Below are 14,245 nucleotides of genomic sequence, written 5' to 3' on the forward strand. Positions count from 1 at the left end.
CCCTCTGCCATGGATATTGGCCATACTAGACAGTCACTACAACAAAGAATAAATGGACACAAATCAGACATCAAGAAAGGTAACATACAAACAGTAGTAGAACACTGCCTAGACACTCAGTAATGGATTTAAAAGTAGTCATCCTTCTACAAAAAAACCTTCAAAACCAAGAGACACAGCAGAGCTGCAGTTCATCTGCAAACTGAATACAATCAAATTAGGACTGAATACGGATTTAGACTGGTTATCTCACTACAAATACCCTTTTCTTGGTATTCACACCTCCCCATCAGCTGTTGGGAGTAAGGCAAATCCACCCTGGCTGAATTGGCCTAATTAACACTGGTTCTACACTTGATAAGTAACTCCCTTCTTTTGATATAGTAATATATATATATATATCCTTGCCTTTCTAATTTCCACTCAAATGCACCTGATAAAGTGGTTTTTAACCACAAAAGCTTATGCCCAAATAAATCTGTTAGTCTTTAAGATGCCACAGAACTCCTCATTATGGTTATCAGTATTAGTCAAAATGTCTTCCACTTCTGAGTGGAAAAATAAGTAACAGTAATTATCACCAGTTAAAAACATATACATGAGGAAAGAACTGACAGGAGCAATGCCAAGTGGGTTGCACTGCTAAAAAGTATTTTAGTGTCACAGAAATCAAAAGAGAAATGCATGGCACAAACTGGTATGTTAATAGGTTCCACTCATCGTGTTAATTTCTTACTTAGGGTGACTATTAGTTCTGGATTGACAATTATGCAGGGTGGTGCCGTAGGCTGAGTCACTAAGCAGGTGCAGCAGAAGAGCAAGTTTCCCATAGTTAGTACCTGATTCTCCTTGTACTTACCCTGATGTAAACTGAAGTCTGTGGGGTTACACCCGTGTGAACGAGAGAGCAGGATGAAGTCCACTCTCTGCTAGTGTGCTCCTGGTGGGGAAGAATAGAAAAGGGAAATAGACTATGCGCTCCCTGATAAGGAGAGAAGACAAGCTAATACATTCTCCACTCCCAATGGTTCTTCCTTTACAGGTTACAAATGAGCCAGATATGCTTTGCACACGTATCCACTAGTCTTGGACCCGAGAAAAGCAATTTCACACAGGTCACCAAATGTTGATAACGGTCATTTTCTATTAAGTTTGCTTACATTTGCACCAATATTCAATATACAAACACCTCAGTATTCATCTTCTGAGCCCGCTAGTCTCATTTCCCTTCCCAACTGATAACGATAAGGCAACCAAGAATTGGCTTGTATGTTCCTCTCTCCGTCTCTCCAAATGCATCTTCCGCATGAAATCACAGTAAAGGCAGTGAGTGTATGTGAATTCCAGCCATGGCCTCAAACTGTGCCCCCCCTCAGGTTAGTTTCTCCCGCTTTCCCCCGAGGTAGGTCCAGTAGTAGAAGTTTAGGAAGAGAACAATGAGGCTGAGGATGTAGAGGAAGACTGCCAAGTTGAAGCCATCTGGGAATGGGCACTCTGTGAAGAGGTTATAGGCGGAGTGAACAGCGATGGCCACAAACTGGCACTGTCGGGGAGAAAAAAACCACAGAGGCAGGGTTAGCAAGGCTGCATAACAAAACAGTCAAACTACAAGTGACTATTGGTCCATCCAGTCCAGCCTCTCTCTTCTAGCTACATCACACTTAGTTCTGAACATCATTCTTTTAGCCTGCAGCAGCCTAGCCCATCTCCCACCATTGTGGAGGAGATCATTTATTCACCAAGCCCAATATTCAGCTTCCTATCATACTGAAGGATATCCTGGGTCCAGGTAGTTCTAGAGCCTCCCCGTTGCCATGGAGGAGCAGGAAATTAGTTCATACAATTGAGTATATTGCCCCATGCCATACAAGAGCAGATCACTCAGTCTCCTTTTGTGACCCTTCGCAGTCAGGGTGTGTCTAGACTACATGCCTCCGTCGACGGAGGCATGTAGATTAGACAGATTGGCGGAGGGAAATGAAGCCGTGATTAAAATAATCGCGGCTTCATTTAAATTTAAATGGCTGCCCCGCTCTGCCGATCAGCTGTTTGTCAGCTGTATGCCTCGTGAAACCAGGTTTACCTGTGCCGATCAAGAAAGGCTTCTTTATCGACGCAGCGCGTCCAGACTGCCCCGATCTGCCAACAAACAGCTGATCGGCAGAGCGGGGCAGCCATTTAAATTTAAATGAAGCCGCGATTATTTTAATCGCGGCTTCATTTCCCTCTGCCGATCTGTCTAATCTACATGCCTCCATCGACGGAGGCATGTAGTTTAGACGTACCCTTACAGTCCAGTACCTGATGTTTTGGGATAGATGTCTATAGGGTAAGGAGAATCCTTTGGTTCCCCAGGTGGTGTTACAATTACACCTTTAACCACTGCTATTGCAAGCCCTTTGAATTGTAGCTTAATGGATGTAACTGCAGCTATTACTCTTATTCATATAAGCATCAATTCATTTTTATCTTACTAAGCCATTTGCTTTAATATCTTGCAGTGTGCCGTCCTATATATTGACAGTACGTTGTGTAAACACGTATTTCTTTTGCTCTTGATTTGCATTTTTTAAATTTTTCATTCATACAATGCCTTCTTTGTCTTTGTATTATAGCACAGGGTAAATAAGAGCTCCAAATCAGGCTTCTTTACACCCTTTATTATTTTAACTTTATGGTATCTCCTCTAATTCTTCTCTAGTAACTAAATAATCCTAGACATCATAATCTCTTTTTGTACGGAATTAACTCCCTGTCTCCCTCCCTTCCTCGCCTGGCACATGGCTCTAATCATTGCCTTTCTCTGGACTATTTCTATTTATGTTGTGGCCTTCAGCAACCTGAGAAACACATGGTTGAAATGTCAGGATTTGTACTATCCTCAGAGATGAGAAAAGGAGAAAGCCAAGAGAAAACAATTTAGAAGGAACTTGTTTTGGTTTGCTTTAAAAACAACAACAACCACATGAGTGCATACAACCTAAATCTAAACCGAGGAAAAAAATAAAAATAAAAAAGTCAGATTCTGAGAGTTACTGGACAAGCATAGCTACCACAAACTCCAGTGCTCACTCAACACTTCAATACAAAAAAATGAAGCCACTTGGTTAGCACTTCATTGGTGAAAGTTGTCAAATTTTCCTGATGAGAAATTACCTTCCCCCAGAGTACTCAACCCAGACTTCTCCCTGATCCATTGCAGCAGGGTATCCAGGGAGGCAGCCATTGCAATAGGTTAAATGAGGGATGAGACAGAAAATTAATGCCACCCTGTTCCAAGGCCGGAGAGGGAGGAGGTGGATGTTTGGAATGGATTACCAGCTGCAGGAGGGTCAGATAGCGTTTCCACCACAAGTAGCGCTGCATTTGTGGTCCCAGGCTGGCCAGCCCATAATACAGGTACATGAAGATGTGCACAAAGGAGTTCAACATCCCAATGAAGAAGGCTGTAGGATAGAGAATTCAGGAAAGGACGACAAGTGAGGCACACAAGTGGTGTCTTGTGCAGATAGACACCAACCCCTAAGTGACCTGTTCAAAATGTTGTCCCCCGGTGACCCATATATATGGGACACCCTTCAGTTACTAAACTTCACCAAGAATGCCCTAGAAACATGACCCTCCATCCTAGATCATCTCTCTCCCTCAAAGTACAGCCTTATGCCACCCTGTTCCCTCTTCCTCAGCCATAACTGGTTTCTAGCAGGCACAGACCGAAGGAGGAATGCTGGATTCAGTACTGGAGACCAGTCAGATAATTAAAGCTCTTTACAAAACTGCTTCCCATACAAAAGCACTATTAATTCCTATACAAAGCGTGGCTCTGTATCTCCAGCATTGTGCTTTAGGGTGAGTTAGTGAGAGGGGCAGTCAGGCTAGACAAGAGTGGGGAATAGTCTGGGTATGAGCTGGAGAGTGAGTGGAACAATCCAGGTCTGGGCACAGCTGTATGTGGGACAAGCCCTAGCTGAACAGAGAATGAGGGCAGTCCTGCGCTGGGAAGGAAAACAAATAGGTGCAAACTTGGGTTTTAAACCTATGGTGTGTCTAGACTACAGGGTTTTGTCGACAAAAGTGGACTTTTGTCGACAAAACTAAACCTGTGTCTACACTACCGCTGAGTTCTGTCGACATAACGTCAACAGAACTCAGCAGTTTTGTCAACGCTGGTAAACCTCATTTTACGAGGAATAATGCCTTTTGTTGACAGAGTTCTGTCGACAGAAGGTGTTATTGCATCTAGGGTTGTGTCTAGACTACAGGGTTTTGTTGACAAAGCAGCTTTCTTTGTCGACAGAACTGGATGTAGTCTAGACACTCTTTGTCGACATAAGCCTGTAGTCTAGACGTACCCTTAGTTTTCTCATTTCTGTCTGGGCAGGAAATGAGGCTGTTTTGCCCTGTATGAGGCAGTGACTAGAACAGTCTAGAGGTGGACAGGACAGTGCAATAAAGCATCTAACAGGTGTCAGTCGTGATACTCTTGCCTCTCATTACCAAAGTGGGTAATGTGCAGTGAGCTTTTTGTCCACTGGCCAGTCAAGATGTAGGGTTCAAATTATCTCCAGAGCAAGAAAGAGAGAGACACAGTAGGCCCAGTGGCATGAAACTTACCCTGTCCTCCAGGCACATATTTGACACCAGCCCACCAGTTGAAGAGCATGGTGCCATGATGATACACATGCAGGAAAGTCACCTGCTCAGGCTTCTTGCGCAGAATGAAGATGACCTGAAAGAAGTCAGAAGAGGGAACACCTTTATTTCTTCCATATGTTCAGACAGGGCCTTGGAGTACAAGGAGGTAAGGAGAACCAGAGCTGCCCTGAAGCAGTCCAACTCCATTCTGCTTGCATCTTGTGACATACCACCCTTCTCTTTAGAACAGGGGTAGGCCAGAGGCTGCCTCGCTGGAACTCTTATGCAGCGAACAACTCACTCATTAAACAGCTGGCTGCTCTCCACTCTGGATTACAGGGGAGGGAGGAGGGAGACTTTGCACGATACTCCCGGCCCTCAGCAAAACCCCTCAGCTCCCTTTCGCAAGTTTCTGGCTGATAGGAGCTGAGAATTTTTGCTGAGGCCAGGAACAGTGTGTGTAGCCCTCCCCCAACCCTTGTGTGTGGAACAGCCAGCAGATTGAGACTTCAGCAGGGAGCCTGCCTCAGTTTCCTGCAAGGCTACAGTCTGGGAGCCACCTAGGTAAGTACCTTCCAGCCAGAGCCTGTCTCTGGCTCCCACCCCCTTGATCACCCAACTACCTGACCCAGGACACCACCCAAAACCTCTTTACCTCTTTCCCCCTTCTTCCAGGTCACAGCTCTTTCCCCAGACCCTGCACCGCCCTCCTACATCTCTCCCCCAGGCCAGAATCATCTCTGGTACCCATACCCCCTCCCTAATCCTGCATCCCATTCCCCTGCCCCTGGACACCACACAAATCCTCTGCACCCTCTTCTTCCTGGTCACAACTGTACCCCCCGGCTAGAGCACCTTCCCCAGGCTTGAATTCTCTCCTGCACCCTTATCTCCTCTTGGATCCTGCCCCCCAAATCCCTGCCCCAGATCACACCTCCTTTATTCACCCAAACTCCCTCAGATTCCATGTCCTCTCCTGCACCCTAGTCCCCTACCCCAAGATCCCTTCTGCACCCAATCTCTGACCCAGACCTCACACCTGCTCCACAGAAGTGCTGCTCTTGACCACTTGTGAAAATCTTGAAATGGCCCCCAATTAAAAATTATTGTCCATCCCTGTTTTAGAAGCCAAGTTGAGGACTGGCAAATCTAACGCACACACAGAGCTGATGCTATTTGTAAGGGGAGCGGCCAAAGGACAGCGCCTTTTCCACAAAGCCTCAGCCATCTAGACCTTGGGATCCCACTGCAGATTCTCTCAGTGGTTACCATGAGACACATCTGGATCCAGGCTTGAGCTCCAAATAGCTTGGAAGTGCCTGGATCTGGGGTTTTGTTTCCAGTCCACAATGCAGAAGCACAGGTTACATGCACTGGAGACAGATCTCCAGGGGAGGCATCACATTGAGCAGCCAAGCTCTGATGGTGTTCCCATTCAGAAAGACGGTGCTATCAACCCGTCATACACCACTTTGTCTCTACCAGGAAGAATGGCTTTCTGGGCAGTGGTGACTGGGGGGAACAGCCTGTATCTGCCCTCCAGAATGCAGAGGGGTAGATGAGCCTATTAGCCTTGTAATTTTCATTCCTCCAAATTGATCCAGTTCATAGGCAGTTCCTACACTCATAAAATTTGGGGATAGAGAGTGTCAAACTATTCCCCAGCCAGGATCAGTTCTAAAGGTTGTAGGCAATGCAGCAAACATCCTGCCTTTGCTGATCCGTTCCCCCTATAGGGTGTGTCTACACTGCACCATTATTCCAGAATAACGGCCGTTATGCCAGAAAAACAATGCTAGTATCCACACAGCAGTTGTGTTATTTCAAAAGAAAATCAAAATAATGGAAGGCTTTTTCCAGTGTTGGTAAACCTCATTCCACAAGGAATAATGCCTCTTCTGAAAAAGCTCTTTCGGAAGAGGGTGCGTATGCATGCTGCACTGCTGTTATGTGAAAATAGCTCTTCAACAGGGCCATATTCCTCCCCAGTACCTCCCGGGGCTCTAAATCAAGATAGCACGCCCACATTAGGGGAGCCTGCCTTGGACTAATTTGGAAGCTTGCCTGTAATGTGGATGCTCTATTTCAAAATAAGCTTTTCTGGAAGATCTCTTCCAGAATAGCTTTTTTTGAAAGAAACGTGCAGTGTAGACATACCCATAGGGTCCAGCTGCCATTCAGGTGCAAGTGAAGGTCCAGTACACCACTGTGGAGCAGTAATCCTCTACGATGGAAATCCAAGGTAAGTCAAAAGTCAGCCATGACACAAACCCTTAGGCTAAGACCAGTGACTTGAAATAATCTCATATGGTCAATGCAGAATCTATAGAGGAGACTCTGGGACATACACCTACATAGCCCTAGTCTTCAACATAACATCATGCTTTGGCCAGAGGGAGAATGACTGGCCTGGGTCTACTGTCAAAAGGGAAGACACTACAATAGACTTAATCAATTGGTGAAATTACTTCACTTGCATTTGGGAACTGGACACCAAGACTATGATGCCAGATATGCAATCACTGGGACAGAGAAGGTGCAGCCAAAATTGAGGAATGTGCAGTTCTCTCACAAGGGGTGTGTGTGTGTGTGTGTGTGTGTGTGTGTGTCTGGGTGTGTGTAAGCATGCGCTAAAAGGCATCAGCCACCTAGAGAATAAATACAGAGCACTGGCTTTGGCATTATGTCTTTGTCCCATTGGGGGGTTCAAAGCCAGTGGCTTATTACAGACCCGCATTCCCCTTAAATTGGCCATGTCCACCTTACCGTATCAAGCAGCTCGATGACTTTGGAGAAGAAGAACCACCAACACACTCTCGCCATCTGCTGGGAAGTACAAGGAAATGCAATCTGATACTGACAAAAATTCTTGTTTAACACCTAGTTTAGGGAACATCTACATTTAAAATGCTACAGCAGCAGAGCTACAGGTTTGCAGAGGTGCCACTATAGTGCCTTAGTGTAAATAGTCATTACAGGGAGGGTAGGATTTTCTCACCGCTGTACTTAATTTGCTTCCCCGACAGATAGAGCTGGGTTGTTGGAGGAATTCTTCTAAGCACTGTCTACATAGAGGTGCTAGGTTGGCATGGCTACTTCTCTCAGGGATGTGGATTTCTCTCAGCCCCTGAAAGATGTAGCTATGCCAATATATGTTTGCTGTACATTTCCTCTGAGGGTCTTATACTGGTGCCCTTCATAATGGCATCTGATGTCTTCTCCATAAAATCTATAGGCACAGGGAAGCTCCTAGTGGGCTTATGGATCTCTGTTTTTAAAAGGCACAATTTCAGCCTGCAGTTTGGCTCCAGGCTTCTAGCAAAGCAACCCATCCATCTCTGAAGAATCAGAGGAACCCAAGATGAGTTCTGTATGAAACTGTACCCGCATTCCCAACTCGCTTTGGGTATAATCCACTGGCTGACACAGGTAGCTGTAGTTGGCCAGGACCGAAGTTACCAGAAACTGAAAGAAAAGAAAAAAACCTACTAAGATAAATCCATTCTCTGTTCTGCATCTATCCTATCTTTCATATTCCCTTGGTCCCAAGGAGATATACCCTCTAATGCTAGGTAAGTAGTTCCAATCCAACACAAGCAGAGAGTGACTCAAATTCATCACTACGGATGTGCAAATATTTGCAGGGTGTGCTTTTTTTAATCTGTTGGACTCTGAAAGTAAATTTCTATATAGCAGCATTCGTGACCCTTTGGTGCAAATATCTGAGTGCTAGAATGAAAAGTGAATTATAAGGTTGAGAATTCTCTGCAAGCAAGATTTGAATTGTGTATTAGACTGTAAACTTCACTGTGCAGTTTGTGTTGGTAAGTTGCATTAGTCGGCCAACTGGGGACCTAAAACCAAACCATGTGGCCCCTATAACTGACCGACCAAAGAAGAGAAGTGAATATTCACTTCTGAGCAATCTGTTTGCTAGAGAACTTTGCAATTCTTTTGGAACAAGTGTGGGAACTTCATAATCCTTTTGAACACAGGAAGTAAAAGTCAAGCTCTTTAATTAGATCATTCATTTCAAATGTACTCAGCTCTATTCATTTGCTAGGTATTCAGTGTCCTATATGAAAAGAGGTGATAGATCTCAATTCAGTTCCTACCAGAAAGGTTCTCACACTATTAAAAACAATACAAATAAACATGTCTTTCACTGCCAATGTCAGTGATTTGCACTCTTGTTGGAGGCATCCGCAAACAATCACATGAAAAAAAAACCTCTCACACTCCCAGAGATGGCCCTTGTAATGGCTGCGGCACACTGTAGGGGACAAATGTACATCATGAGCTCTGAGACTGCTACATAGTAGCTTTTGTTCTTCGGTTTTGTCATCAACCCCAGAGACCTTTCACCAGCAGTAAGTCTATTCAATCTAAGGGGCAGTGCATTAGGGAAAGCTGCAACAAGGGGAAAATTGTGTCTGACATACAGGGTATGTCTGCCCTGCATTTAAGAACCTGCGCCTGGCCTGTGCCAGCTGACTTGGGGGGATAGGGTTCAGGCTAAGGGGCTGTTGAACTGCAGTGTAGACCTTCATGCTCTGACTGCAGCCTGAGCTCTAGGATCGCATGAAGTGGAAGGGTCCGAGAGCCTGAATGTCTACATTGCGATGAAACAGCCCCTTAAGCCTGAGTTAGCAGGCATGGACCAGCCAGGGGATATCTAACTAGAGTGTAGGCAAACCCACAGAGCTGTGGTTTTCAACCTAATTTGATTGCATCCTCCTTCTTTGTGTCTGTAGCCGTTTATGTACCCTCCCCCTTGGGCAGCTCCACACTTCAGCCACCCAGCCCTGAATGCAAAGCAGAGAGTGGTGGCTGCTGGCTGGAAGCTTAGCTCTGAAGGCAGTGCCACCACCAGTCCACATCACCTTGATTCTGTGCTGCTGCTGATGATGGCAGTGCTGCCTTCAGAGCTGGGTGTCTACCCAGCAGCTGCTACTCCAGTTGCCCAACTCTATTTATTTTCCCCTAAAGCTTCTTGTGGCAGGGGTCTCCCTGCCAGCGGGGTGGTCTAGTGGTTAGGTCCCAGATTTAGCTGCCAGAAAAGGGGTGCAGGCCCCTGCCACTGATGCCCCGGGCCTAGGAATTCTGGCCTACTCTCTGCATACAGTCCTTAAGTTTGGGGCTTATCCCCAACAGTCCAAACTTCCCCCTCCTCAGTGAAGGTTTTGAGTAGTTCCCCTCCTTTTGCCCCAGGGGGTGGGGTTGGAGGCTTACTTGCTCCTGTGGCTGGCCAAGTAGACGGGCTCCAGCTCAGGTCCTGAAGTCTGCAGAACCACACTCCTGTCTCCTTGCTAGACAGCCCCTAACTGAGCCAGGCTTCTTCCTTTTGTGCTCCCTCCAGGCCTGGCATTGGCTACAGGTAAAGTGGGGCGGGACTAGCTAGGCCAGAGGGCTTTGTTTGACTCCTGTCATGCCAGGCCCTCATCTTTTCACTCCCTCTCATTTCTCATATCCCTGCAGGGGTGCAGGCCTCCGACTCTGAGAACTGCTGCCATAGAGATTTCACCACCATGCTTAACAGGGTAGAATGTGCCCTCTAGTGCAAGATCAAAAACATGTCCCAGTCCTTGTCACCTCCTCTTTTAGCCTGCGGTGGTTCATCAGAAAAGAAGTTTAATGGGTTCCTACTTCAAATCCTCTTCCAAATGTTTACGCAGGTGGAGTCGACCCATTCTCCTTACCTCATAGAACATATAGGCTGACAAAGCCACCAGAGCCAAATTATAGGCAACCAGAAGACCCTTGAGTCTCAATGGCTCCCACTTCTGCATCAGGCGTGGTCCCAGTGCCACAAAGAAGAGGTAGAGGGTGAAAAGAAGTGTGACTGGAAATGGGGAATAAACCAGGAGCCAGGGGTCTGTCCTCGGGTCTGCAAAGCAAAACATATTGTGCAAAAGCAAAGAACACGGTGGATTGTGGGCCTTGAAAGGGAAACAAGCTTTCCATCTAAATAAACTTCTCCTGTCCTGGATTTAAGGTATCCCCTCCATCTCTGGGTCCGCCACATTTCTCTTGTGTCCCAGACAATCTCCACACCCAAGCTGACAAGACTTTATTTAATGAGCACATTGAAAAAAAGGAGGCTCATTCAGTGTGAGCCTAAATGCAATTTTCACACATCCCTGTAATACCTTCTACCTCGGGATGATGATATGCAGCACCTATAGTTGCTGCAACAGATGATCAGTTAGCATATACAACATCCTAAAACAGCACAGCTGAATAGCCACTAGTTCATGAGGTGTCAACACATATATCCTCAATTAACACTGTGCAAGTTATTTTATGTTTAAAAAAAGGAAAAAGAAGAAACAGCTTGTTTAGTGTGGGAGACAGTTACCAATATTACAAGATAAATCTACATAAAACTGCTAAAATATTTGGGATATATTTGCACCCTATACACATTTTGATGCAGAAAACTTTCTATGCAAAATTACAATTTTGACTGAATTGTGTACATGTACTTAAGTGAAAATGTCCTAAAACGGTATTATTGGAGAGCCACTACTTCGTGACTTATCACAATATATATGCTTGTGGGGCACAACATTATACTGCATATGTGGGTAAAGGTTAAAGAATTTTCCTTCACAAGAACTAAAGCATTATAATCCCTTTTCCCACCCCACAAACTGGAGTTTCCTTGGGCCATAGCTCAGGACTCTAAATAAATGTAAGATCTTGGTAGGCAAACAGTGAGATTTTGCTGTGTGTCAAAGGAAGTAAGATCAAGTGGGAGATGATTCTTATGAATGGTTTGTACTTCCTATATTGCCATCTAATGGCATCCTTGGGAAATTCCCGCACAACTTCACCTACCTCCATTTTCAAGGGCCCAATTGTAGAAATCTTGAGTTTTCTGCCAAGTTGAAGCCATATTGGATCCCTGAATGGAAAGCAAAATGAAATTGAACCTTGTCTGTGATCACCCCACCCCATCTATACTTCTTCAGGAGCATCAAGTGTGTAGAGTCTTCCAGTTCCTGACAGCATGGACTTCACAGGGGACACACACACACAGATGTTCACACATACACACCCATCACAGGCTCACTAGCACAGATGTATCCCCTGATGCAACTCCAGTTGGACCAGGGGAAATTTGGCTTCTTGATGCCTTCTCTGCTCAATTGTATTAACTGTACTGGTGTATGTATTGTGGTATGTGTTATGGGCTTCCCTGGCTACTAGTTCCAGATTCCCAACACTTGCTTTCTGAGGGAGACTTCTTCTACAGCCTTTGGGGAGGCAGCAGTTGACCCAGAAATCACTCCCAGATCTGTTATCAGTAACAATCTGTCCCCTTTACCAACAAATACAATCCCAGTGCCTGCTCCAATTATCAGCAACTAAGTCACTGATTAGGGTTTTTCTTCTGGCTGGATTTCAAGTGTGCTGCAAGCAGATCAGAGCCGTCACTCTTTCAGTCTGCTCTCTGGGCTGGTCTCCAGGCCTCTACCTTACTACGTCACTACAGGAGCAGGAGCAGCCTGTGTCTTCTCCACTAGCCTGGGCAACCTCTTCCCAATGGCACGTCCCTCCTCCAGGAGGACAGGCAGAAGCAAGGAGGCGCAGGATTTTCTGCCAACTCATTAGCCAGCCAGTGGTGTGGTGAGGGTGGAGAGATTAGCTTCTCCTTAGCTTATCCGCAGCTGACTGGGGCCAGACGTGAGAGCCAGCCTTCACAGAACTGCTATTTACCTGAGGTGATGGGTTACACAGCTGGACCACCCCCTGATATGGATTGCACTTCTATCTTACTTTATACTGGTATAATTTTGTCTATGCTAGGGGCTATACCAGTGCAACTATTTCGGGTGGGGGTGAGGAAGGACACCCCTAACTGACACTGCTGTACTAGTACAAAAGCAGAACAGACCAGGCCTGACACTATGGGCCAAATATGGTTCTCATTTACATCATTGTAAATCTGGAGGATTTACTTTTCCAGTCAGTGGTATCATTACAGATCTGCATTGGTGAAACACAGCATAATTAGGCTCTCTCTATTTAGGTGTTATACCACACCTAACACCTGGGAACCGAAATGCAATCTGTCAGGCACCCAACTACATTCTAAAATGTACACAGTAATCACGCGCAACAACATGCACAAGGCTCTTGCTTTCTCCCACACATGAAGCAATCCACTTTCACTCGGTCAGTCTCACACACTTCCCCATCCCCCACCGCTATTCTCTGTCATGGCCACTTCTATACACACTGTGACCACACAAAAAACATGCACACTCGCATCACCAGGAAAGAAATCTCCAGCAGAGATCTATCAAGAGATTAACAGCTTGTTCTGAGTCAAACCAAGGAGGATCCCTTTGGGTGTTATACACACACACATACTTTACACACAGACCAGTCTGTTACATTCCCTCTCTTTTTCTCCCAAACAGAGAGCTGAACCCCAAGCGGAGGAGAACCCCCATGGTACAGAGCATACTTACCTTTCCAGAGGAGACACCGTAACTTCTCTCTTTTTCCAAGAATGCTGCTAGGGTGCGGAAACCTTCCCAGTCCTTCCTGATACACCCCAGAGACAGCAGAGCAAAGCTGCCAGCGTCTGTGCTGTGATGCAGGCACCGTGCCACGTTTTTCTTCCTCACCTGAGGAAGGGATCTGAGCCGCTGGGTTCCCACGGAGATGCTCCACACATTGGTTTCAAGACAAGAGCCAGGGCCTGTCTGTGGTGTTTACCCCAAATGACTGTGAGCTACAGGCACCACCATTGCTGAAGGCAATCTCTGACTTTGCCTGGTCTGGAGTTACATCACACTCCTTTCCCCCGCCCTGTTTTACGGCTCCTCACATGCTTTGTCAGATTAAGACTGGGAAAACAACAGTTAAATTGGGCTGAGCTTCTCTGAATGAACCTCTGACCTTCGGCCTCGTGCCTGGGAACGATGCCAAGTCTCCATGTGAGAATCACAAATGCCTGCTGTGTTCTGCCTCAGGGGCAGGTTGCAGCAGCTTTTCAAGCCCTGAGAGATGGGCAAGACCGGGGCTACTAGACTGGGCAACACTCTGGAAAGAATACTGTTGGGAGCCCTCTTGCAGAGCCCCATAGCTCTCCCCCACGAGGATTTGTTAAATGGGCTCTTCCACCTCCAAAAGGCAAGTCCAGATCAGGGGATCATAGTGCAGAAAGTGCTGACCGCAGCCAGCAAATAAATCCTTCCTGCAGCGTGGGAGGGGACATTGGGCACAATTTCCATCATTATTTCCCAGGGAAGAATAAGGGACCGTCTTTAAATGCTGCAGGGAGACTTCCAGACATGATTGCCAAGTGTTAGTCCTCAGGTATTTCAAGGTGGGCTCAATACCATCACCACCCATGAGCGTTGGCTGGAATTTCCTCACCTGTGATCTCCAGCTTCTATTCCTGAGAACAGGATTAACTCTTGGAAGCTACAATTTTCCCAGCAAACATGTAATATCATAAGATTTGTAGCTCCCAAGGCTTAGAAGGGGCCATTGAAATAATCTCTAAGAGCATATCTTTCAGGGAAAAAAACCATATTGATTTAAAAACTGGAAGTGATGGAGAATCCACCATGACCCTTGATCAGCCATTCCA

At 46.0% G+C, this 14,245-nt stretch overlaps 1 protein-coding gene across 2 annotated transcripts; it reads right to left on the minus strand.

Annotated features, from left to right (window-relative positions):
- Positions 1 to 1,124: 1,124 nt before the first annotated feature.
- On the minus strand, positions 1,125 to 14,032 carry LOC102463304 (very long chain fatty acid elongase 4-like). Of its 2 annotated transcripts, none has more exons than XM_089771468.1 (8): positions 13,116 to 14,032; positions 11,476 to 11,542; positions 10,335 to 10,522; positions 8,020 to 8,100; positions 7,402 to 7,461; positions 4,615 to 4,729; positions 3,319 to 3,446; positions 1,125 to 1,543 (listed from the first exon to the last, which is right to left on the minus strand). In XM_089771468.1, exons 2-8 carry the CDS (start codon positions 11,531 to 11,533, stop codon positions 1,373 to 1,375), a joined length of 801 nt encoding a protein of 266 aa, XP_089627594.1. In that variant the 5' UTR covers positions 11,534 to 11,542; positions 13,116 to 14,032; the 3' UTR covers positions 1,125 to 1,372. The 2 variants fall into 2 exon arrangements, with proteins under 2 accessions (XP_089627594.1, XP_014425756.2); XM_014570270.4 differs by having other exon boundaries at positions 7,402 to 7,458; positions 13,116 to 13,965.
- Between the last annotated feature and the right edge of the window lie 213 nt (positions 14,033 to 14,245).

This window comes from Pelodiscus sinensis, chromosome 1, assembly GCF_052426305.1.
Source record: "Pelodiscus sinensis isolate ZL-2025 chromosome 1, ASM5242630v1, whole genome shotgun sequence".
Taxonomy (NCBI): Eukaryota; Metazoa; Chordata; order Testudines; family Trionychidae; genus Pelodiscus; species Pelodiscus sinensis.

Coding starts and splice junctions, on each gene's coding strand:
- LOC102463304 (XM_089771468.1), bottom strand. CDS start 11,533: ATGGCTTCAACTTGGCAGAAAACTCAAGATTTCTACAATTGGGCCCTT. Junction 10,523..11,475: donor TTGGGCCCTTGAAAATGGAG/GTAGGTGAAGTT, acceptor TTTGCTTTGCAG/ACCCGAGGACAGACCCCTGG. Junction 7,462..8,019: donor AAAGCGAGTTGGGAATGCGG/GTACAGTTTCAT, acceptor TGTACTTCCCAG/CAGATGGCGAGAGTGTGTTG.